Genomic DNA, 26,821 nt, shown 5'->3' on the forward strand with positions numbered 1-26,821 from the left:
CATGTACCACCCCCAGTCACATGTACCACCACCCAGTCACATGTACCACCCTCCAGTCACATGCACCACCCCCCCAGTCACATGTACCCCCCCATCACAAGCACCCCCCAATCACATGTACCACCAAGTCACATGTACCACCTCCCAGTCACATGCACCACCCCTAGTCACATGCACCGTCCACCCCCCCAGTCACATGTACCCCCCCCGTCACAAGCACCCCCCAATCACATGTACCACCAAGTCACATGTACCCCCGTCATATGTACCCCCCAGTCACATGCACCCCCAGTCACATGCACCACCCCTAGTCACATGTACCACCCCCAGTCACATGTACCACCCCCAGTCACATGTCCCCCCGTAATATGTACCCACCAGTCACATGCACCCCCAGTCACATGTCCCCCCCGTAATATGTACCCCCCAGTCACATACACCCCCAGTCACATGTACCACCCCCGTCACATGCACCCCCCAACCACATGTACCATCCCCCCAATCACATGCACCACCCCCCGAGTCACATGTACCACCACCCATGCGATTGGCTCATATCCAAAATCAGGTAAGGAGCTCCTTCAGCGTGTCTTGGGAGCGGAGGGGGAGGGGCCCATTTAATGGGATGGTGCTGCTCCAAAAATGCGCTAATAAACCCCCACAAATGAGACGCAGTAGCGCCCCTCACGTGTGACCGCCGCGCCTCAGACTTCTCACCCCCGACAAATGGGCAGAAATTCTTCCATTATTCCGCACGCGCCGATCTTCCGATCGTTCTCTGGCAGAATTCCGGCTCTTTCCGCTTCTCGTCTTTTACATAAACCGGCTCCTAATTGATGCATTTTTGGCGCGCTGACAGAACCGCGTTCTCAGAATTCAAAGGAATCCAACCCCCGGAATTGCGCGGACGTCTGGGAATCGGCAACATTGATTGAAAAACAAGCGTGGATCTTTTTTCCTCGCGTTCGCCAGCGCACCTCCGATGCGTTCTGCAGTTGTGCACAAAATGGACCATGCCGGGTGCCAGCGGCTTTTAAACAAATGTAATGGGAGAGGCAAAGCGCGGCGGTTCTCGCTAAAGATGTCGCCGGAACGGCGCCAAATGGAGCTGTGACAGGTTTACTGATCCAAAAGCCACTAATTATTCTTATCAGAACGCATTATGGAGAACAGGTGTCCCCGACGCACTCCGCCGATCGCTCTCTCCTGCGATCGAGCCAGATTGATTTCTTTCTACTGTGGGAGGGAACTTCCTCCATCCGACTCGTTTAACCGCTTCAGCCCCGGAGGATTTGGCTGGCCAAAGACCAGAGCGCTTTTCGGCACTGCGTCGCTTTAACTGACAATTGCGCGGTGGTGCGACGTGGCTCCCAAACAAAATTGGCGTCCTTTTTTCCCCACAAATAGAGATTTCTTTTGGTGGTATTTGATCACTTTTGAAAAAAATGCAATATTTTTCACTTTTTTCTGTAATAAATATCCCCCAAAAATACATAAAAAACAATTTTTCCTCAGTTTAGGGCGATACGTATTCTTCTACATATTATTGGTAAAAAAATCGCAATAAGCGTTTATCGGTTGGTTTGCGCAAAAGTTATAGCGTTTACAAAATAGGGGATAGATTTATGGCATTTTTATTAATATTTATTTTTTACTAGCAATGGCGGCCATCAGCGATTTTTATCGTGACTGCGACATTATGGCGGACACATCGGACACTTTTGACGCTATTTTGTGACCATTCACGTTTATACAGCAAGCAGTGCTATAAAAAAAATGCACTGATTACTGTGTAAATGTCACTGGCAGGGAAGGGGTTAACCACTAGAGGGCGAGGAAGGGGATAAGTGTGTCCTAGGGAATGATTCTAACTGTGTAGGGGGCGGGGCTTACTGTGACACGTCACTGATCGCCGCTTCTGATGAGAGGGAACAGACGATCAGTGTCCTGTCACTAGGCAGAAAAGGGAGACGCTCTCTAGTGATTGGATAGGCTGCATTCTCAGTGATGTCACCGCTCTCTAGTGATTGGATAGGCTGCATTCTCAGTGATGTCACCGCTCTCTAGTGATTGGATAGGCTGCACTCTCAGTGATGTCACCGCTCTCTAGTGATTGGATAGGCTGCATTCTCAGTGATGTCACCGCTCTCTAGTGATAGGATAGGCTGCATTCTCAGTGATGTCACCGCTCTCTAGTGATTGGATAGGCTGCATTCTCTGTGATGTCACCGCTCTCTAGTGATTGCATAGGCTGCATTCTCAGTGATGTCATCGCTCTCTAGTGATTGGATAGGCTGCATTCTCAGTGATGTCACCGCTCTCTAGTGATAGGATAGGCTGCATTCTCAGTGATGTCACCGCTCTCTAGTGATTGGATAGGCTGCATTCTCAGTGATGTCATCGCTCTCTAGTGATTGGATAGGCTGCATTCTCAGTGATGTCTCCGCTCTCTAGTGATTGGATAGGCTGCATTCTCAGTGATGTCACCGCTCTCTAGTGATTGGATAGGCTGCATTCTCAGTGATGTCACCGCTCTCTAGTGAAGGGATAGGCTGCGTTCTCTGTGATGTCACCGCTCTCTAGTGATTGGATAGGCTGCATTCTCAGTGATGTCATCGCTCTCTAGTGATTGGATAGGCTGCATTCTCAGTGATGTCATCGCTCTCTAGTGATTGGATAGGCTGCATTCTCAGTGATGTCATCGCTCTCTAGTGATTGGATAGGCTGCATTCTCAATGATGTCACCGCTCTCTAGTGATTGGATAGGCTGCATTCTCAGTGATGTCACCGCTCTCTAGTGATTGGATAGGCTGCACTCTCAGTGATGTCACCGCTCTCTAGTGAATGGATAGGCTGCATTCTTAGTGATGTCACCGCTCTCTAGTGATTGGATAGGCTGCATTCTCAGTGATGTCACCGCTCTCTAGTGATTGGATAGGCTGCACTCTCAGTGATGTCATCGCTCTCTAGTGATTGGATAGGCTGCATTCTCAGTGATGTCACCGCTCTCTAGTGATTGGATAGGCTGCACTCTCAGTGATGTCATCGCTCTCTAGTGATTGGATAGGCTGCATTCTCAGTGATGTCACCGCTCTCTAGTGATTGGATAGGCTGCACTCTCAGTGATGTCATCGCTCTCTAGTGATAGGATAGGCTGCATTCTCAGTGATGTCACCGCTCTCTAGTGATTGGATAGGCTGCACTCTCAGTGATGTCACCGCTCTCTAGTGAATGGATAGGCTGCACTCTCAGTGATGTCATCGCTCTCTAGTGATTGGATAGGCTGCATTCTCAGTGATGTCATCGCTCTCTAGTGATTGGATAGGCTGCATTCTCAGTGATGTCACCGCTCTCTAGTGATTGGATAGGCTGCATTCTCAGTGATGTCACCGCTCTCTAGTGATTGGATAGGCTGCATTCTCAGTGATGTCACCGCTCTCTAGTGATTGGATAGGCTGCACTCTCAGTGATGTCATCGCTCTCTAGTGATTGGATAGGCTGCATTCTCAGTGATGTCATCGCTCTCTAGTGATTGGATAGGCTGCATTCTCAGTGATGTCACCGCTCTCTAGTGAAGGGATAGGCTGCATTCTCAGTGATGTCATCGCTCTCTAGTGATTGGATAGGCTGCATTCTCAGTGATGTCACCGCTCTCTAGTGATTGGATAGGCTGCATCCTCAGTGATGTCACCGCTCTCTAGTGATTGGATAGGCTGCATTCTCAGTGATGTCACCGTTCTCTAGTGATTGGATAGGCTGCATTCTCAGTGATGTCATCGCTCTCTAGTGATTGGATAGGCTGCACTCTCAGTGATGTCATCGCTCTCTAGTGATTGGATAGGCTGCATTCTCAGTGATGTCACTGCTCTCTAGTGATTGGATAGGCTGCATTCTCAGTGATGTCACCGCTCTCTAGTGATTGGATAGGCTGCATTCTCAGTGATGTCACCGCTCTCTAGTGATTGGATAGGCTGCATTCTCAGTGATGTCACCGCTCTCCAGAGATTGGATAGGCTGCATTCTCAGTGATGTCACCGCTCTCTAGTGATTGGATAGGCTGCATTCTCAGTGATGTCACCGCTCTCTAGTGATTGGATAGGCTGCATTCTCAGTGATGTCATCGCTCTCTAGTGATTGGATAGGCTGCATTCTCAGTGATGTCACCGCTCTCTAGTGAATGGATAGGCTGCATTCTTAGTGATGTCACCGCTCTCTAGTGAATGGATAGGCTGCATTCTCAGTGATGTCATCGCTCTCTAGTGATTGGATAGGCTGCATTCTCAGTGATGTCATCGCTCTCTAGTGATTGGATAGGCTGCATTCTCAGTGATGTCATCGCTCTCTAGTGATTGGATAGGCTGCATTCTCAGTGATGTCACCGCTCTCTAGTGATTGGATAGGCTGCACTCTCAGTGATGTCACCGCTCTCTAGTGATTGGATAGGCTGCACTCTCAGTAATGTCTCCGCTCTCTAGTGATGGGATAGGCTGCATTCTCAGTGATGTCACCGCTCTCTAGTGATTGGATAGGCTGCATTCTCAGTGATGTCACCGCTCTCTAGTGATTGGATAGGCTGCATTCTCAGTGATGTCACCGCTCTCTAGTGATTGGATAGGCTGCATTCTCAGTGATGTCACCGCTCTCTAGTGATTGGATAGGCTGCATTCTCAGTGATGTCACCACTCTCTAGTGATGGGATAGGCTGCATTCTCAGTGATGTCACCGCTCTCTAGTGATTGGATAGGCTGCACTCTCAGTGATGTCACCGCTCTCTAGTGATTGGATAGGCTGCATTCTCTGTGATGTCATCTCTCTAGTGATTGGATAGGCTGCATTCTCAGTGATGTCACCGCTCTCTAGTGATTGGATAGGCTGCATTCTCAGTGATGTCACCGCTCTCTAGTGATTGGATAGGCTGCATTCTCAGTGATGTCACCGCTCTCTAGTGATTGGATAGGCCACATTCTCAGTGATGTCATCACTCTCTAGTGATTGGATAGGCTGCATTCTCAGTGATGTCACCACTCTCTAGTGATTGCATAGGCTGCATTCTCAGTGATGTCACCGCTCTCTAGTGATTGGATAGGCTGCATTCTCAGTGATGTCACCGCTCTCTAGTGATTGCATAGGCTGCATTCTCAGTGATGTCACCGCTCTCTAGTGATTGGATAGGCTGCATTCTCAGTGATGTCACCGCTCTCTAGTGATTGGATAGGCTGCATTCTCAGTGATGTCACCGCTCTCTAGTGATTGGATAGGCTGCATTCTCAGTGATGTCACCGCTCTCTAGTGATTGGATAGGCTGCATTCTCAGTGATGTCATCACTCTCTAGTGATTGGATAGGCTGCATTCTCAGTGATGTCACCGCTCTCTAGTGATTGGATAGGCTGCATTCTCTGTGATGTCACCGCTCTCTAGTGATTGGATAGGCTGCATCCTCAGTGATGTCACCGCTCTCTAGTGATTGGATACATTCTCAGTGATGTCACGGCTCTCTAGTGATTGGATAGGCTGCATTCTCAGTGATGTCAACGCTCTCCAGAGATTGGATAGGCTGCATTCTCAGTGATGTCACCGCTCTCTAGTGATTGGATAGGCTGCATTCTCAGTGATGTCATCGCTCTCTAGTGATTGGATAGGCTGCATTCTCAGTGATGTCACCGCTCTCTAGTGAATGGATAGGCTGCATTCTTAGTGATGTCACCGCTCTCTAGTGATTGGATAGGCTGCATTCTCAGTGATGTCACCGCTCTCTAGTGATTGGATAGGCTGCATTCTCAGTGATGTCACCGCTCTCTAGTGATTGGATAGGCTGCATTCTCAGTGATGTCATCGCTCTCTAGTGAATGGATAGGCTGCATTCTCAGTGATGTCATCGCTCTCTAGTGATTGGATAGGCTGCATTCTCAGTGATGTCACCGCTCTCTAGTGATTGGATAGACTGCATTCTCAGTGATGTCACCGCTCTCTAGTGAATGGATAGGCTGCATTCTCAGTGATGTCACCGCTCTCTAGTGATGGGATAGGCTGCATTCTCAGTGATGTCACCGCTCTCTAGTGATTGGATAGGCTGCACTCTCAGTGATGTCACCGCTCTCTAGTGATTGGATAGGCTGCATTCTCAGTGATGTCACCGCTCTCTAGTGATTGGATAGGCTGCATTCTCAGTGATGTCACCGCTCTCTAGTGATAGGATAGGCTGCATTCTCAGTGATGTCTCCGCTCTCTAGTGATAGGATAGGCTGCATTCTCAGTGATGTCATCGCTCTCTAGTGAATGGATAGGCTGCATTCTCAGTGATGTCACCGCTCTCTAGTGATAGGATAGGCTGCATTCTCAGTGATGTCACCGCTCTCTAGTGATTGGATAGGCTGCATTCTCTGTGATGTCACCGCTCTCTAGTGATTGCATAGGCTGCATTCTCAGTGATGTCACCGCTCTCTAGTGATTGGATAGGCTGCATTCTCAGTGATGTCACCGCTCTCTAGTGATAGGATAGGCTGCATTCTCAGTGATGTCACCGCTCTCTAGTGATTGGATAGGCTGCATTCTCAGTGATGTCATCGCTCTCTAGTGATTGGATAGGCTGCATTCTCAGTGATGTCACCGCTCTCTAGTGATTGGATAGGCTGCATTCTCAGTGATGTCACCGCTCTCTAGTGATTGGATAGGCTGCATTCTCAGTGATGTCACCGCTCTCTAGTGAAGGGATAGGCTGCGTTCTCTGTGATGTCACCGCTCTCTAGTGATTGGATAGGCTGCATTCTCAGTGATGTCATCGCTCTCTAGTGATTGGATAGGCTGCATTCTCAGTGATGTCATCGCTCTCTAGTGATTGGATAGGCTGCATTCTCAGTGATGTCATCGCTCTCTAGTGATTGGATAGGCTGCATTCTCAATGATGTCACCGCTCTCTAGTGATTGGATAGGCTGCATTCTCAGTGATGTCACCGCTCTCTAGTGATTGGATAGTCTGCACTCTCAGTGATGTCACCGCTCTCTAGTGAATGGATAGGCTGCATTCTCAGTGATGTCACCGCTCTCTAGTGATTGGATAGGCTGCACTCTCAGTGATGTCACTGCTCTCTAGTGATTGGATAGGCTGCATTCTTAGTGATGTCACCGCTCTCTAGTGATTGGATAGGCTGCATTCTCAGTGATGTCACCGCTCTCTAGTGATTGGATAGGCTGCACTCTCAGTGATGTCACCGCTCTCTAGTGATTGGATAGGCTGCATTCTCAGTGATGTCACCGCTCTCTAGTGATTGGATAGGCTGCATTCTCAGTGATGTCATCGCTCTCTAGTGATTGGATAGGCTGCATTCTCAGTGATGTCACCGCTCTCTAGTGATTGGATAGGCTGCATTCTCAGTGATGTCATCGCTCTCTAGTGATTGGATAGGCTGCATTCTCAGTGATGTCACCGCTCTCTAGTGATTGGATAGGCTGCACTCTCAGTGATGTCACCGCTCTCTAGTGATTGGATAGGCTGCACTCTCAGTAATGTCTCCGCTCTCTAGTGATGGGATAGGCTGCATTCTCAGTGATGTCACCGCTCTCTAGTGATTGGATAGGCTGCATTCTCAGTGATGTCACCGCTCTCTAGTGATTGGATAGGCTGCATTCTCAGTGATGTCACCGCTCTCTAGTGATTGGATAGGCTGCATTCTCAGTGATGTCATCGCTCTCTAGTGATTGGATAGGCTGCATTCTCAGTGATGTCATCGCTCTCCAGTGATTGGATAGGCTGCATTCTCAGTGATGTCACCGCTCTCTAGTGATTGGATAGGCTGCATTCTCAGTGATGTCACCGCTCTCTAGTGATTGGATAGGCTGAATTCTCAGTGATGTCACAAGTCTCTAGTGATTGGATAGGCTGCATTCTCAGTGATGTCACCGCTCTCTAGTGATTGGATAGGCTGCATTCTCAGTGATGTCACCGCTCTCTAGTGATTGGATAGGCTGCATTCTCAGTGATGTCACCACTCTCTAGTGATTGGATAGGCTGCACTCTCAGTAATGTCTCCGCTCTCTAGTGATTGGATAGGCTGCATTCTCAGTGATGTCACCGCTCTCTAGTGATTGGATAGGCTGCATTCTCAGTGATGTCACCGCTCTCTAGTGATTGGATAGGCTGCATTCTCAGTGATGTCACCGCTCTCTAGTGATTGGATAGGCCACATTCTCAGTGATGTCACCGCTCTCTAGTGATTGGATAGGCTGCATTCTCAGTGATGTCATCACTCTCTAGTGATTGGATAGGCTGCATTCTCAGTGATGTCACCACTCTCTAGTGATTGCATAGGCTGCATTCTCAGTGATGTCACCGCTCTCTAGTGATTGGATAGGCTGCATTCTCAGTGATGTCACCGCTCTCTAGTGATTGCATAGGCTGCATTCTCAGTGATGTCACCGCTCTCTAGTGATTGGATAGGCTGCATTCTCAGTGATGTCACCGCTCTCTAGTGATTGGATAGGCTGCATTCTCAGTGATGTCACCGCTCTCTAGTGATTGGATAGGCTGCATTCTCAGTGATGTCACCGCTCTCTAGTGATTGGATAGGCTGCATTCTCAGTGATGTCACCGCTCTCTAGTGATTGGATAGGCTGCATTCTCAGTGATGTCATCACTCTCTAGTGATTGGATAGGCTGCATTCTCAGTGATGTCATCACTCTCTAGTGATTGGATAGGCTGCATTCTCAGTGATGTCACCGCTCTCTAGTGATTGGATAGGCTGCATTCTCTGTGATGTCACCGCTCTCTAGTGATTGGATAGGCTGCATCCTCAGTGATGTCACCGTTCTCTAGTGATTGGATAGGCTGCATTCTCAGTGATGTCATCGCTCTCTAGTGATTGGATAGGCTGCACTCTCAGTGATGTCATCGCTCTCTAGTGATTGGATAGGCTGCATTCTCAGTGATGTCACTGCTCTCTAGTGATTGGATAGGCTGCATTCTCAGTGATGTCAACGCTCTCCAGAGATTGGATAGGCTGCATTCTCAGTGATGTCACCGCTCTCTAGTGATTGGATAGGCTGCATTCTCAGTGATGTCATCGCTCTCTAGTGATTGGATAGGCTGCATTCTCAGTGATGTCACCGCTCTCTAGTGAATGGATAGGCTGCATTCTTAGTGATGTCACCGCTCTCTAGTGATTGGATAGGCTGCATTCTCAGTGATGTCATCGCTCTCTAGTGAATGGATAGGCTGCATTCTCAGTGATGTCATCGCTCTCTAGTGATTGGATAGGCTGCATTCTCAGTGATGTCACCGCTCTCTAGTGATTGGATAGGCTGCATTCTCAGTGATGTCACCGCTCTCTAGTGAATGGATAGGCTGCATTCTCAGTGATGTCACCGCTCTCTAGTGATGGGATAGGCTGCATTCTCAGTGATGTCACCGCTCTCTAGTGATTGGATAGGCTGCACTCTCAGTGATGTCACCGCTCTCTAGTGATTGGATAGGCTGCATTCTCAGTGATGTCACCGCTCTCTAGTGATTGGATAGGCTGCATTCTCAGTGATGTCACCGCTCTCTAGTGATAGGATAGGCTGCATTCTCAGTGATGTCACCGCTCTCTAGTGATTGGATAGGCTGCATTCTCTGTGATGTCACCGCTCTCTAGTGATTGCATAGGCTGCATTCTCAGTGATGTCACCGCTCTCTAGTGATTGGATAGGCTGCATTCTCAGTGATGTCACCGCTCTCTAGTGATAGGATAGGCTGCATTCTCAGTGATGTCACCGCTCTCTAGTGATTGGATAGGCTGCATTCTCAGTGATGTCATCGCTCTCTAGTGATTGGATAGGCTGCATTCTCAGTGATGTCACCGCTCTCTAGTGATTGGATAGGCTGCATTCTCAGTGATGTCACCGCTCTCTAGTGATTGGATAGGCTGCATTCTCAGTGATGTCACCGCTCTCTAGTGAAGGGATAGGCTGCGTTCTCTGTGATGTCACCGCTCTCTAGTGATTGGATAGGCTGCATTCTCAGTGATGTCATCGCTCTCTAGTGATTGGATAGGCTGCATTCTCAGTGATGTCATCGCTCTCTAGTGATTGGATAGGCTGCATTCTCAGTGATGTCATCGCTCTCTAGTGATTGGATAGGCTGCATTCTCAATGATGTCACCGCTCTCTAGTGATTGGATAGGCTGCATTCTCAGTGATGTCACCGCTCTCTAGTGATTGGATAGGCTGCACTCTCAGTGATGTCACCGCTCTCTAGTGAATGGATAGGCTGCATTCTCAGTGATGTCACCGCTCTCTAGTGATTGGATAGGCTGCACTCTCAGTGATGTCACTGCTCTCTAGTGATTGGATAGGCTGCATTCTTAGTGATGTCACCGCTCTCTAGTGATTGGATAGGCTGCATTCTCAGTGATGTCACCGCTCTCTAGTGATTGGATAGGCTGCACTCTCAGTGATGTCACCGCTCTCTAGTGATTGGATAGGCTGCATTCTCAGTGATGTCACCGCTCTCTAGTGATTGGATAGGCTGCATTCTCAGTGATGTCATCGCTCTCTAGTGATTGGATAGGCTGCATTCTCAGTGATGTCACCGCTCTCTAGTGATTGGATAGGCTGCATTCTCAGTGATGTCACCGCTCTCTAGTGATTGGATAGGCTGCATTCTCAGTGATGTCACCGCTCTCTAGTGATTGGATAGGCTGCACTCTCAGTGATGTCATCGCTCTCTAGTGATTGGATAGGCTGCATTCTCAGTGATGTCATCGCTCTCTAGTGATTGGATAGGCTGCATTCTCAGTGATGTCATCGCTCTCTAGTGATTGGATAGGCTGCATTCTCAGTGATGTCACCGCTCTCTAGTGATTGGATAGGCTGCATTCTCAGTGATGTCACCGCTCTCTAGTGATTGGATAGGCTGCACTCTCGGTGATGTCATCACTCTCTAGTGATTGGATAGGCTGCATTCTCAGTGATGTCACCGCTCTCTAGTGATTGGATAGGCTGCACTCTCAGTGATGTCATCGCTCTCTAGTGATTGGATAGGCTGCACTCTCGGTGATGTCATCACTCTCTAGTGATTGGATAGGCTGCATTCTCAGTGATGTCACCGCTCTCTAGTGATTGGATAGGCTGCACTCTCGGTGATGTCATCACTCTCTAGTGATTGGATAGGCTGCATTCTCAGTGATGTCACCGCTCTCCAGAGATTGGATAGGCTGCATTCTCAGTGATGTCACCGCTCTCTAGTGATTGGATAGGCTGCATTCTCAGTGATGTCATCGCTCTCTAGTGATTGGATAGGCTGCATTCTCAGTGATGTCACCGCTCTCTAGTGAATGGATAGGCTGCATTCTTAGTGATGTCACCGCTCTCTAGTGAATGGATAGGCTGCATTCTCAGTGATGTCATCGCTCTCTAGTGATTGGATAGGCTGCATTCTCAGTGATGTCACCGCTCTCTAGTGATTGGATAGGCTGCACTCTCAGTGATGTCACCGCTCTCTAGTGATTGGATAGGCTGCACTCTCAGTAATGTCTCCGCTCTCTAGTGATGGGATAGGCTGCATTCTCAGTGATGTCACCGCTCTCTAGTGATTGGATAGGCTGCATTCTCAGTGATGTCACCGCTCTCTAGTGATTGGATAGGCTGCACTCTCGGTGATGTCATCACTCTCTAGTGATTGGATAGGCTGCATTCTCAGTGATGTCACCGCTCTCCAGAGATTGGATAGGCTGCATTCTCAGTGATGTCACCGCTCTCTAGTGATTGGATAGGCTGCATTCTCAGTGATGTCATCGCTCTCTAGTGATTGGATAGGCTGCATTCTCAGTGATGTCACCGCTCTCTAGTGAATGGATAGGCTGCATTCTTAGTGATGTCACCGCTCTCTAGTGAATGGATAGGCTGCATTCTCAGTGATGTCATCGCTCTCTAGTGATTGGATAGGCTGCATTCTCAGTGATGTCACCGCTCTCTAGTGATTGGATAGGCTGCACTCTCAGTGATGTCACCGCTCTCTAGTGATTGGATAGGCTGCACTCTCAGTAATGTCTCCGCTCTCTAGTGATGGGATAGGCTGCATTCTCAGTGATGTCACCGCTCTCTAGTGATTGGATAGGCTGCATTCTCAGTGATGTCACCGCTCTCTAGTGATTGGATAGGCTGCATTCTCAGTGATGTCACCGCTCTCTAGTGATTGGATAGGCTGCATTCTCAGTGATGTCATCGCTCTCTAGTGATTGGATAGGCTGCATTCTCAGTGATGTCATCGCTCTCCAGTGATTGGATAGGCTGCATTCTCAGTGATGTCACCGCTCTCTAGTGATTGGATAGGCTGCATTCTCAGTGATGTCACCGCTCTCTAGTGATTGGATAGGCTGAATTCTCAGTGATGTCACAAGTCTCTAGTGATTGGATAGGCTGCATTCTCAGTGATGTCACCGCTCTCTAGTGATTGGATAGGCTGCATTCTCAGTGATGTCACCGCTCTCTAGTGATTGGATAGGCAGCATTCTCAGTGATGTCACCACTCTCTAGTGATTGGATAGGCTGCACTCTCAGTAATGTCTCCGCTCTCTAGTGATGGGATAGGCTGCATTCTCAGTGATGTCACCGCTCTCTAGTGATTGGATAGGCTGCATTCTCAGTGATGTCACCGCTCTCTAGTGATTGGATAGGCTGCATTCTCAGTGATGTCACCGCTCTCTAGTGATTGGATAGGCCACATTCTCAGTGATGTCATCACTCTCTAGTGATTGGATAGGCTGCATTCTCAGTGATGTCACCGCTCTCTAGTGATTGGATAGGCTGCATTCTCAGTGATGTCACCGCTCTCTAGTGATTGGATAGGTTGCATTCTCAGTGATGTCACCGCTCTCTAGTGATTGGATAGGCTGCATTCTCAGTGATGTCATCGCTCTCTAGTGATTGGATAGGCTGCACTCTCAGTGATGTCATCGCTCTCTAGTGATTGGATAGGCTGCACTCTCAGTGATGTCATCGCTCTCTAGTGATTGGATAGGCTGCACTCTCAGTGATGTCATCGCTCTCTAGTGATTGGATAGGCTGCATTCTCAGTGATGTCATCACTCTCTAGTGATTGGATAGGCTGCATTCTCAGTGATGTCACCGCTCTCTAGTGATTGGATAGGCTGCATTCTCTGTGATGTCACCGCTCTCTAGTGATTGGATAGGCTGCATTCTCAGTGATGTCACCGCTCTCTAGTGAATGGATAGGCTGCATTCTCAGTGATGTCATCGCTCTCTAGTGATTGGATAGGCTGCATTCTCTGTGATGTCACCGCTCTCTAGTGATTGGATAGGCTGCATTCTCAGTGATGTCACCGCTCTCTAGTGAATGGATAGGCTGCATTCTCAGTGATGTCACCGCTCTCTAGTGATTGGATAGGCTGCATTCTCAGTGATGTCACCGCTCTCTAGTGATTGGATAGGCTGCATTCTCAGTGATGTCACCGCTCTCTAGTGATTGGATAGGCTGCATTCTCAGTGATGTCACCGCTCTCTTGTGTTTGGACAGGCTGCATTCTCAGTGATGTCATCGCTCTCTAGTGATTGGACAGGCTGCATTCTCAGTGATGTCACCGCTCTCTAGTGATTGGATAGGCTGCATTCTCAGTGATGTCACCGCTCTCTAGTGATTGGATAGGCTGCATTCTCAGTGATGTCACGGCTCTCTAGTGATTGGATAGGCTGCATTCTCAGTGATGTCACCGCTCTCTAGTGATTGGATAGGCTGCATTCTCAGTGATGTCATCGCTCTCTAGTGATTGGATAGGCTGCATTCTCAGTGATGTCACCGCTCTCTAGTGATTGGATAGGCTGCATTCTCAGTGATGTCACCGCTCTCTAGTGATTGGATAGGCCACATTCTCAGTGATGTCATCACTCTCTAGTGATTGGATAGGCTGCATTCTCAGTGATGTCACCGCTCTCTAGTGATTGGATAGGCTGCATTCTCAGTGATGTCACCGCTCTCTAGTGATTGGATAGGTTGCATTCTCAGTGATGTCACCGCTCTCTAGTGATTGGATAGGCTGCATTCTCAGTGATGTCATCGCTCTCTAGTGATTGGATAGGCTGCACTCTCAGTGATGTCATCGCTCTCTAGTGATTGGATAGGCTGCACTCTCAGTGATGTCATCGCTCTCTAGTGATTGGATAGGCTGCACTCTCAGTGATGTCATCGCTCTCTAGTGATTGGATAGGCTGCATTCTCAGTGATGTCATCACTCTCTAGTGATTGGATAGGCTGCATTCTCAGTGATGTCACCGCTCTCTAGTGATTGGATAGGCTGCATTCTCTGTGATGTCACCGCTCTCTAGTGATTGGATAGGCTGCATTCTCAGTGATGTCACCGCTCTCTAGTGAATGGATAGGCTGCATTCTCAGTGATGTCATCGCTCTCTAGTGATTGGATAGGCTGCATTCTCTGTGATGTCACCGCTCTCTAGTGATTGGATAGGCTGCATTCTCAGTGATGTCACCGCTCTCTAGTGAATGGATAGGCTGCATTCTCAGTGATGTCACCGCTCTCTAGTGATTGGATAGGCTGCATTCTCAGTGATGTCACCGCTCTCTAGTGATTGGATAGGCTGCATTCTCAGTGATGTCACCGCTCTCTAGTGATTGGATAGGCTGCATTCTCAGTGATGTCACCGCTCTCTTGTGTTTGGACAGGCTGCATTCTCAGTGATGTCATCGCTCTCTAGTGATTGGACAGGCTGCATTCTCAGTGATGTCACCGCTCTCTAGTGATTGGATAGGCTGCATTCTCAGTGATGTCACCGCTCTCTAGTGATTGGATAGGCTGCATTCTCAGTGATGTCACGGCTCTCTAGTGATTGGATAGGCTGCATTCTCAGTGATGTCACCGCTCTCTAGTGATTGGATAGGCTGCATTCTCAGTGATGTCATCGCTCTCTAGTGATTGGATAGGCTGCATTCTCAGTGATGTCACCGCTCTCTAGTGATTGGATAGGCTGCATTCTCAGTGATGTCACCGTTGTCCACATAGCTGGCAGCGTGCCAACTTTAGAGTAGGCTGTTGTCTGGCACAGGTGAAGCTCCCACCCAGGGGGGAGGGGGGGATGCTGGATTCTGGGAGATCCGTACCCCGTAAGGTGAGGCTGAGACGCGCTTGGATGTAAAATATTCGGCAGTCTCCAGTTTTGGAGTGAAAAGCTGTCCAAATAGGTTTCTAAGGGTTAAAATAAAATAAAAAGTCTGGAAGTTTCTGAGTTATTGACCCAAATAATAAAGAACTAAGATAAAAAACATGTAAAAGCAACTCTGTTGCAATATTAAAACATAGTAATTGCTGACAGCTCACTTTAACTAATGGCGGCCGCGGCCGGCCCGTACAGCGCCTGTGCTTTATGTAGATCAGAGAATTTGGAAGATTTAAAAAAACAATCAGCTAAGTTCTGTAACAAGGATGACGGCGCTTATAAGAGACCAGTGTTGCCAACCGTCAGAATTTTTACTGGCAGCCATTAAAAAACAGACAATTTTCTCCTGCCAGTAAATGCCAGTAAAAGTAAAAGGTTGCCAGTAAAAAATATGGCTGTGCCGCTCAGGTTGGTCCGGAGCCGGCTGGTACCATCCGAGTGCCTGCTACAGTGTGATTGGACGGCTCTGGTGGAGGCGGTGCCTGAGCATGTCGTGTGATGTCATAGTGCAATGGAGCCGGCTAGAGCCTCGTGTGCGGGACTGTGTTATGGGAGCAAGGCAGGCTGGGACCGGGACCGCCATCGCTGTTTAGTCTGGAGTGGACTGGAGGGACCACTTGGCTTGGAGAGGGACTGTCACGGTGACTCAGGAGGGGACGTGTCGTGTCAGTGAGGGTTGCACACTGCTGTCAGTGTCGCTGTGAGAGTCAATTTTATGTGTGTGCGCCGCCCATTCTAATTTCTTGTCCTCCTGAGGCTGGTCCCTGAGCTATATACTATATCAAAAATAAAAAATATGTTTTTTGCCTTATTATCTACCTTAAATCATATTGCATATTGTACTTGTTTGTAGTCAGTGGCGGCTGGTGCTCAAAATTTTTGGGGGGGCGCAAACGAAAAAAAAGAAAAAAATTGCAGCCTCACTGTGCCCATCAAATGCAGCCACTGTGCCCCTCAATTGTCGCCACTGTGCCAATTGTCACCACTGCGCCCTATAATTGTTGCCACTGTGCCCTTTGTCACCACTGTACCCATTGATGCCACTGTGCCCTTTGTCGCCACTGTGCCCTTTGTCACCACTGTACCCATTGATGCCACTGTGCCCTTTGTCGCCACTGTGCCCTTTGTCACCACTGTACCCATTGATGCCACTGTGCCCTTTGTCGCCTCTTTGCCCATTGTCGCCGCTGTGCCCTGTAAAAATCCCCCCGCCCGGCACTTACCTTTCTCCTTCCACGTCCCTCGATGTCTTCTCCCGCCCTCGATGACGCTTCAGCCAATCAGGTTACCGATAACCAGAATCAGTGAACCTGATTGGCTGAGACGGCCGTCAGTCTTATCCAAGGAATGCACCTCCCGTACGTTCCGAGGATAAGCTTCCAAGAGCTGAGGGCTGTACTCGGAAAGCCGCTGGCTCCGATAGGCACTTCCGCACAGCCAACCAGCTGCCATTATTCAGGTAGTCGGCGCTCACCTTCCAGCCATGAATCTATGTTATTAAGAGGGGGCGGCGCTCCAGTGCCCTCTATAGACGCATCGCCACTGTTTCTGACCTAAATACTTTAATTTGCACTTAAAACTGTAATTTTGTAACTTTTGGAAATGCCAGTAAAAACTTGGCTGTGCCAGTAAGTTTTGGGTGTTGTGTCAGTAAATTTCAATCTGGTAGGTTGGCAACTGACATAAGGATAAAGCCGGTAAAGCATTGAGTCTACGTTGTCTGAATTGTGTCCCATAATCCTATGTTGTTGTGAAGAAGGAGCCATTGTTGCTCAGCCATGGGCCTCTCCTCTCCATTTGTTCTCTGGGCCCCTCGGCTCCATTTGTTCTCTGGGCCTCTCCTCTCCATTTGTTCTCTGGGCCCCTGCGCTCCATTTGTTCTCTGGGCCTCTCGGCTCCATTTGTTCTCTGGGCCCCTCGGCTTCATTTGTTCTCTGGGCCCTCCGCTCTATTTGTTCTCTGGGCCCTCCGCTCTATTTGTTCTTTGGGCCCCTCCGTTCCATTTGTTCTCTGGGCCCCTCCACTCCATTTGTTCTCTGGGCCCTCCGCTCTATTTGTTCTTTGGGCCTCTCCTCACCATTTGTTCTTTGGGCCCCTCCGTTCCATTTGTTCTCTGGGCCGGCTATTCTAACAGTGCTGAGTAATGCTTGAGGGACTATCTGGCAACATTTGATATATTTTTCTTTCTCTTTCCCCATAGGAGTTGATCTTCTGGGATATCACGTCAGCCCTGAGAAGTGGTATGAGCTCTCTAGCCGAGAGTGACTGCAATTATCACAAGACCGTACGCAACTCCCCCGACGCGGCCAAGAATCAGGAGAGAAAAAGAAGACGCACAACGACTACAACCAACTTCACCGACCTTACAGGAGACCTCCAGCAGAAGAAAAGCAACTGCTGAGATACCCTTCCCAACGAGAGACGGTGATGAGACAGACACCATGGAGGACTGACACCCCGAGACATGGCAAGTGTAGAGCCGGAAGAAAAGACATCCAACAATTAAACAAAACCTTAAAAAATTGTAGAGCGGAAAGTTTTGCACTAAAGCAGGGGTGCTCAGCACTTTGTACCGAATGATGGATTTTGAACTTGACTTTGGACTCACATTGAATCATCAGAGACAGTGAAAGGGAAAGACGGGGGAATACCAGACTGGATGGTGGACATCAGTAGAACCCCAGAAAGGCATGTGATAGGAATCAGTGTATGGATAGATAATACGAGTGCAGATAGTAGTGTTAGTAGCTGTGTCCTGGAGGAATGGTGTGAGGAACGGTGTCCTTTGGAGAGGTATATGTAGGGAGAAGCCTCTTATAACAAGCCGGAAAGGAGTATTACCCTCAATCTACTTATAAGGTGCCGGGGGGAAAGTTCCTAATCAAGAAGTACGGAATAATAGTTTTGTGCAAAGTTTAGACAATAGACCCCTCAGACACGGTGTAGGATAGGTGTAGCAAGTATTGTCTTCAAACAAGGATAAGGGATTCGTTTTTCAGACAGTATAAGAGGAAAGAGGGGTGTATGACCTGTGAAGAGAGCTTAGAAGGTAGTTTCTACAGTCAAGGTGTAGGGAAATTGTAGGTATTGGTATCCTCAGTCAAGGAGTAGAGAGATTGCAGGTTGTGGTATTCTCAGTCAAGGTGTAGGAAGATTGTAGGTCTTGGTATCTTCAGTCAAGGTGTAGGAAGATTGTAGGTCTTGGTATCTTCAGTCAAGGTTTAGGAAGATTGTAGGTCTTGGTATCTTCAGTCAAGGTATAGGAAGATTGTAGGTCTTGGTATCTTCAGTCAAGGTGTAGGAAGATTGTAGGTCTTGGTATCGTCCGTCAAGGTGTAGGAAGATTGTAGGTCTTGGTATCGTCCGTCAAGGTGTAGGAAGATTGTAGGTCTTGGTATCCTCCGTCAAGGTGTAGAGAGATTGCAGGTTGTGGTATCTTCAGTCAAGGTGTAGGAAGATTGTAGGTCTTAGTATCTTCAGTCAAGGTGTAGGAAGATTGTAGGTCTTAGTATCTTCAGTCAAGGTGTAGGAAGATTGTAGGTCTTGGGATCCTCAGTCAAGGTGTAGGAAGATTGTAGGTCTTGGTATCCTCAGTCACGGTGTAGGAAGATTGTAAGTCTTAGTATCTTCAGTCAAGGTGTAGGAAGATTGTAGGTCTTGGTATCGTCCGTCAAGGTGTAGGAAGATTGTAGGTCTTGGTATCGTCCGTCAAGGTGTAGGAAGATTGTAGGTCTTGGTATCCTCCGTCAAGGTGTAGAGAGATTGCAGGTTGTGGTATCTTCAGTCAAGGTGTAGGAAGATTGTAGGTCTTAGTATCTTCAGTCAAGGTGTAGGAAGATTGTAGGTCTTAGTATCTTCAGTCAAGGTGTAGGAAGATTGTAGGTCTTGGGATCCTCAGTCAAGGTGTAGGAAGATTGTAGGTCTTGGTATCCTCAGTCACGGTGTAGGAAGATTGTAGGTCTTAGTATCTTCAGTCAAGGTGTAGGAAGATTGTAGGTCTTGGGATCCTCAGTCAAGGTGTAGGAAGATTGTAGGTCTTGGTATCTTCAGTCAAGGTGTAGGAAGATTGTAGGTCTTGGTATCTTCAGTCAAGGTGTAGGGAGATTGTAGGTCTTGGTATCTTCAGTCAAGGTGTAGGAAGATTGTAGGTCTTAGTATCTTCAGTCAAGGTGTAGGAAGATTGTAGGTCTTGGTATCTTCAGTCAAGGTGTAGGAAGATTGTAGGTCTTAGTATCTTCAGTCAAGGTGTAGGGAGTAGTATCTCTAGACAAGGTGTAGGAAGATTGTAGGTCTTGGTATCGTCCGTCAAGGTGTAGGGAGTAGTATCTCTAGACAAGGTGTAAGGATAAGACTAGAAAGTAAATCCCTTGGTCAAGGGAGGGAGATTGTAGGAAGCAGTATCCTCAGTCAAGCTGGAGTGAGTAGAAACTGTGGGTAAGGTGGAGGGCGTTCTATCCATAACTATCTAAGGATAGTGAAGACTGTATTATTCCCAATTTAGAAATAACAGTATCCACTGTCAAAGTGTAGGATATAGTATCCATAGACCAGGTGTATAGACCGGGATCATCAATAAGGGTGGAGGAAGAGTGTAGGAAGTAGCATTTGGTCAAGGCGTAGGACAATGCAAACTGTGGTACTTTAGCCGTAGTCTAGAGAGAAGTTCCTCCAGATAGCAGCGTAGTGTGCAGTACGGGTATCCAGAGGAACATAGGACGGGGGTACTAATATGCAGAGTAAGGAAATTGGAGAAAAGATAAAGTCGGGGACAGTTTGGGTGGCGGACTCTATGAAACGTCTTGGTGTTGGCCTCTAAAAGAAGTCCTCTCTGCAGTCCTCTCTGTCCGGTCTCCATAAGCAAAGAGAGGAGGAGAGAGCTTTACCGTTACAGAAAGGAAGCCAGACACCAACTCTAACACCCGAAGGTCTCAAGGTAGACCAGAAGATCACACACTAGGAATAAGAGCAACAACAAAAGTAGTAAAACAACGAAAGAAGAAAACATTACGGAGTCACAAGTGACATCCAGAAGATGCCACGGGCCCCTGACCAGGATGAGGCCGACGAGCTATATCAGAACAACTCTGTATCCTGGCTGGCATGTGGCGCCCTCTCGCTACTCGCCAACGCCTGGAGTATCCTGAGCCTGGCCAGTCGAGGAGGGAGTGGCCAACGCCCCCGCCCTCTGGAATTGCTCCTCTGCTTGCTGGCAGGAACACATTTACTCATGGCCGCTGTACCCCTCTCTCTGTTTTCGGTGGTGCAGCTGAGACGAAGACATTCACCAGGCTATGAGTGGAACGAGGGCCTGTGCAAAGTGTTTGTGTCCACGTATTACACGCTGGCGCTGTCCACGTGCCTAACTGTGGCCTGCCTATCTTACCACCGGATGTGGATGGTGCGGTGGCCCGTCAGCTACAGGCTGGGGGGCGCACGAAGACAAGCCCTTCAAGGGGCGCTAGGGATTTGGGCGGCTTCCTTTGTACTGTCCACCTTGCCATCCATTGGGTGGCACGACAACGCTCGCAGATTCTACACCCGTGGTTGCCACTTCTTGGCCAGTCGGATCGGCCTGGGCTTTGGGCTGTGCTTCCAGCTCCTGTTGCTGGGAGGGGTGGGCACTGGCCTGGGCTGTTTAGGGGTGACTATTTACCATGCTTGCTGCTGCCCTGCCTCGGGGCAGAGAGGAGGGACAAGCGAAAGTGGGGCGGAGGGAATGCTGGAGGTCCCAGCCATCGTGGTGCAAGATGCTCAGGGAAAAAGACGCTCATCTTTGGATGGGTCGGAATCGCCAAGGACAGCAGCGCAGGTCACTGGTCTGATCGGGGGGATTGTGCTGCTCTATGATGCCCTGACAGGTCTACCCATACTGGTGAGGAGGAGGGGGTGGGGATGCTCCATGATGTTATATCTGTGTGTGCTTTTTATATTTCAGAGGTTACTCTTTTCTATTCTGCTTACAGTCAGTCTATCAGGATTATACAGATCACAGCCAAAGTTCTTATGTATATACAGTAAACCATTGTGCCCGGGGCAGCCGCCCCTCCGGCCCCTTGTCCCGGCCCTGGCCAGACAACATGTTATTCCTATCCTATTGCTTCAAGCCGCTCGAGTCACCAAACAGGGACAATTATACAGATCACAGCCAAAGTCAGAAGTTCTTATCTATATACAGTAAACCATTGTGCCCGGGGCAGCCGCCCCTCCGGCCTATGATAATTAAAACTAAAATGAAAGTTTATCAGGAAGTCAGATTTACATGCAACACCACCAATTATATGACCTACCAATATGTTCAATTCTAAGGGGCGGACTAGGGTAGTATAGGGACAGGCTAGAGCAGTATATGGACAGGCTAGTGTAGTATATAGACAGGCTGGGGCAGTATAGGGACAGGCTAGTGTAGTATAGGGACAGGCTAGTGTAGTATATAGACAGGCTAGTGTAGTATAGGGACAGGCTAGTGTAGTATAGGGACAGGCTAGTGTAGTATATGGACAGGCTAGGGTAGTATATGGACAGGCTAGTGTAGTATACAGACAGGCTAGTGTAGTATATAGACAGGCTAGTGTAGTATAGGGACAGGCTAGTGTAGTATATAGACAGGCTAGTGTAGTATAGGGACAGGCTAGTGTAGTATATGGACAGGCTAGTGTAGTATATAGACAGGCTAGTGTAGTATAGGGACAGGCTAGTGTAGTATATGGACAGGCTAGTGTAGTATAGGGACAGGCTAGTGTAGTATAGGGACAGGCTAGTGTAGTATAGGGACAGGCTAGGGTAGTATAGGGGCAGGCTAGGGTAGTATAGGGACAGGCTAGGGTAGTATAGGGGCAGGCTAGGGTAGTATAGGGACAGGCTAGAGCAGTATATGGACAGGCTAGTGTAGTATATAGACAGGCTAGTGTAGTATAGGGACAGGCTAGTGTAGTATATAGACAGGCTAGTGTAGTATAGGGACAGGCTAGTGTAGTATATGGACAGGCTAGTGTAGTATATAGACAGGCTAGTGTAGTATAGGGACAGGCTAGTGTAGTATATGGACAGGCTAGTGTAGTATAGGGACAGGCTAGTGTAGTATAGGGACAGGCTAGGGTAGTATAGGGACAGGCTAGGGTAGTATAGGGGCAGGCTAGGGTAGTATAGGGGCAGGCTAGTGTAGTATATAGGCAGGCTAGGGTAGTATATGGACAGGCTAGGGTAGTATATAGACAGGCTAGGGCAGTATATGGGCAGGCTACAGTAGTATGGGGCTGGTGGAGTGGCCTGTGGGCAGTAATATATAGACAGGCTAGGGTAGTATATGGACAGGTTAGGGTAGTACAGGGACAGGCTAGGGTAGTATATAGACAGGCTAGGGTAGTATATGAACAGGCTAGGGTAGTATATGAACAGGCTAGGGTAGTGTAGGGGCAGGCTAGGGTAGCATATAGGCAGGCTAGGGTAGTATAGGGACAGGCTAGGGTAGTATAGAGACAGACTAGGGTAGTATAGGGGCAGGCTAGGGCAGTTTAGGGGCAGGCTAGTGTAGTATAGGGGCAGGCTGGGGTCGTATATAGACAGGGTAGGGTATTATATGGACAGGCTCGGGTAGTGTAAGGGCAGGCTGGAATCACAATAGCTTTACAATGAATGAAGCAGAAGCAGGGAGATCCTTGCACTGCAGGTCCTCAGGCACAGCTTCCCCTCCAGTAAGGAGAACAGTGAGCAGCCTCTCACTCTGGATCTCCTTGGACTGTCAGTCGGAGGTCTCAGTGACTTGGACCTCACCCTGCACAGCTATTTGGCACAAGAAGCCCCGTACTTCATGTGAGATAAAAGATTGATTTTCCGGCACAATTACCATCTCTAGATGTTCCCTGTAAGGCCCCGTACACACGACCAAACATGTGTGCTGATATTTGTCCGCGGACCACTTTTAGCATACATGTTCGGCCGTGTGTAGGCGCGAGCGGGCAGAATTCCAGCAAACATTTGCCCGCCGGGCCTTTTCCCAGCGGACAACTGTTTCCTGGACGTGTTTTAAAACCGTCCGCTGGAATCCTGCCCGCTCGGACATGTACGGTCGTCAGTACAGACCTACCGTACATGCCCAGGTGCCCGCCGTCCCTCGCATGCGTCGAATGACTTCGACGCATGCGTGGAAGCCTGGCAGGCCCGCCCACGTCTCCGCGTCATCGCCGCGTCATCGTCGCGGCGACAACGCGGACACGCCTCGCGTATTGTTTACGCGCGGACTTCTGTACGATGGTGTGTACAACCATCGTACAGAAGCCCTCTGGCAGGCATGTACGGTGAAAACGGTCCGACGGAACGCTTTCACCATACATGTGTGCCCGTGTGTACCCGGCCTAACACGGCAAATCTCTTTTTATTCCTGTTCCTGTTCCATTGTAATTCTCTGAGGTTTTGTAGCGGAATTGTCTCCCTGTGTGAATGTTCTGCTACATTGTGTTCCGCAGTCTCTTCTCCTCGTGTTTATCCCCCTCGTTCCTCCCACTCATCTCCGGCTGCCTTCATCTCTCGTCTTCTTCCCACTCCTTTCTTCTCCGCTGACTTCCCACCATCACTCTTATCTTCTAACGTACCTGTTCATGTTCCTGAATACACCCAAAACGCGCCCCCCCCCGGGAACCAGAACTATTAGGAAGTAACCAGGCAGTTGGGTCGTATTACCAGCAGAGTTTGAGGTTTCCCCCCCCCACCCCACCCCTTATCCAGCCAAACTTAACATTAAATCAAAGGTTTGGCAATGGCCGGGATTTGACCGCTTTCTCCCCGCCGTTCGGCGACATTCGTCTTCTCTTTGAAGAGACGCAGCTTCCATAACTCCATATATCGTCTTCAAGAGGCCGCGCTTCTCTTTCAGATAAAAGTGGTCTCTGCGGCGGATTCACCACAAGATCACTTTGCTCGGCGGCGGGAGAGGGACCTCCCCCTCCCGCGGCGCTTCCGGTGCTCTCGGCCGCTTACCGTGGCCGTCGGTAGCGGTGAAGGTAAATCCTCTTCCTAGCCTGACACGGAGACGAGTGAGGGGAAGATGGCCCCGCCCCCGAAGTCTTTGCACTCCCGCCCATTAGCTCTGAATGACAATTTGGAGACACTCGATGTGATCCGGCCGACAATCCTCCCGATTCCTCCCTGTGATCCCTGCTGCATTGATGGGCACTAATGGGCATGGATAAGGCTGCACTGATGGACACTGATAGGCTGCACTGATGAGCACTGATAAGCGGCATTGAAGGTCACTGATAGGCATGGATGAGGCTGGACTGATAGGCACTGATGAGGCTGCACTGATGGCCCTGCACTGATAAGGTAGCACTGATATGCGGCACTGATGGGTACTAATAGGCTGCACGAATGGGCACTTATATGCTGCACTGATGGGTACTGTTATGCTGCACTGATAGGCATGGATAAGGCTGCACTTATGGGCACTTATATGCTGCACTGATAGGGAATGATGAGGCAGCAATGAGGGGCACTGATATGATGCACTGATGGCCACTGATGAGGTGGCACTGATAGGCTACACTGATGGGCACTAATAGGTGGCACTGATGGGATGAGTTGGCACTGATGGACACTGATATGATGCACTGATAGCCACTGATGAGGCGGCACTGGTGGGCACCAATGGCCACTGATGAGGCGGCAATGATGGGCACTGATAAGCTGCACTGATGGGCACTGATAAGGCAGCACTGATGAGGCTGTACTGATGGGCACTGATGAGGCTGCATTAATGGGCACTGATGAGACTGCACTGATTGGACAGTTTGGAGATGAAACAATGTCCTCTGTCAAACAAAGTCCCGCCTCCTGGACCGGCACTGGACCAGTGTGCTGTCTATCATTGGGGCCGGTCTAGGAGGCGGGACTTTGACAGCGGCCGGGGTTTCATCTCCCCGCTCTGTGTGATCGGCCGGCTCTCCACCTGACAGTTTCCTGGGTGATCGCTTTTGCCCTTTTTTACAGAACATCAGAGCGGCCCGGGGGGGGGGGGGGAGGGGGCAGGGAGGAAAATGCCCCCCGGGCCGCTCTGATGTCCTAGTCTGCCCCGCCCTACACTCCCCAAACGCAGGCGGGCGGAGACTTTGAGGGCTGCATGAAGGTGACTATTTATTGATATCATTGAAATGATTAGGTATTGATTATTAATTATACATTTATTTATTTATAAAGAAAAATATTTATTATAATAATTTATAAATAATGAACTTATTATTATGTATTGATTAATCGGGGGAAATATTTAGCAGCAGTATAAGAGATTTATATCATTAGAGATTTTTTTTATTGATTATCTATAAATGTATTATAGGGTTGCCCCCATAGGAGTGTCGGTATTGGAGCCCCGCCGAGTACTTCCGGGAATTCTGGTGAAAATGCTCCGATGCCGGGAACTGATACCTTTGTGGTTGTGAATTATGAATATTAAATAAATAAATAATACAATAATAGATTCTAGATGAACTCCCGTATATATAAAATCCCCCCTCGGCTTATTCTCGAGTCTCCCGCTCTGGTAACTGTAGCCGGGTGTAGTGCGCATGCTCGGGCGCGTCCTCGAGAACGTCTTTCTTGGTGTGCGATTAAACGAAGGACGCGCTCGCGCATGCGCACTACACTCAGTTGGAGAAGTTGGATCTTTTGACAGAACACCTGCAACAAGGTACAGTACATGAGTAGAGCATGCAACAAAGTACATAAGGCTGCAGATGGGCACTGATGAGACAGGTGGGCACAGTGAGGCTGCAGATGGGCACTGATGAGACAGGTGGGCACAGTGGGGCTGCAGATGGGCACTGATGAGACAGGTGGGCACAGTGAGGCTGCAGATGGGCACTGATGAGACAGGTGGGCACAGTGAGGCTGCAGATGGGCACTGATGAGACAGATGGGCACAGTGAGGCTGCAGATGGGCACTGATGAGACAGGTGGGCACAGTGAGGCTGCAGATGGGCACTGATGAGACTGGTGGGCACAGTGGGGCTGCAGATGGGCACTGATGAGACAGGTGGGCACAGTGAGGCTGCAGATGGGCACTGATGAGACAGGTGGGCACAGTGAGGCTGCAGATGGGCACTGATGAGACAGGTGGGCACAGTGAGGCTGCAGATGGGCACTGATGAGACAGGTGGGCACAGTGAGGCTGCAGATGGGCACTGATGAGACTGGTGGGCACAGTGAGGCTGCAGATGGGCACTGATGAGACTGGTGGGGACAGTGAGGCTGCAGATGGGCACTGATGAGACAGGTGGGCACAGTGAAGCTGCAGATGTGCACTGATGAGACAGGTGGGCACAGTGAGGCTGCAGATGGGCAGTGATGAGACAGGTGGGCACAGTGAGTCTGCAGATGGGCACTGATGAGACTGGTGGGGACAGTGAGGCTGCAAATGGGCACTGATGAGACAGGTGGGCACAGTGAAGCTGCAGATGTGCACTGATGAGACAGGTGGGCACAGTGAGTCTGCAGATGGGCACTGATGAGACAGGTGGGCACAGTGAGGCTGCAGATGGGCACTGATGAGACAGGTGGGCACAGTGACGCTGCAGATGGGCACAGTGAGGCTTATACTTGAGTATATATGGTAACTTATAATAAATAATAAAAAATAAATAAAAATAGTTATAATATTATTAAACTAATAA

At 49.1% G+C, this 26,821-nt stretch overlaps 1 protein-coding gene across 4 annotated transcripts in view; it reads left to right on the plus strand.

Moving 5' to 3' along the window:
* GPR162 (G protein-coupled receptor 162) overlaps nucleotides 1–26,821 on the plus strand; it is a 68,615-nt gene that overhangs the window by 18,144 nt on the left and 23,650 nt on the right. The window contains exons 2-4 of one of the 4 annotated variants that reach the window (XM_040361160.1): nucleotides 17,362–19,368; nucleotides 19,407–19,433; nucleotides 19,472–21,033. In XM_040361160.1, the coding sequence (XP_040217094.1) occupies nucleotides 20,194–21,033 (840 nt within the window). In that variant the 5' untranslated portion in view covers nucleotides 17,362–19,368; nucleotides 19,407–19,433; nucleotides 19,472–20,193. Of the gene's footprint in view, nucleotides 1–17,361; nucleotides 19,434–19,471; nucleotides 21,034–26,821 lie in introns of all 4 variants that reach the window. The other 3 variants (XM_040361158.1, XM_040361159.1, XM_040361161.1) reach the window with 3 other exon arrangements.

The sequence above is a fragment of the Rana temporaria genome, chromosome 8, assembly GCF_905171775.1.
Source record: "Rana temporaria chromosome 8, aRanTem1.1, whole genome shotgun sequence".
Taxonomy (NCBI): Eukaryota; Metazoa; Chordata; class Amphibia; order Anura; family Ranidae; genus Rana; species Rana temporaria.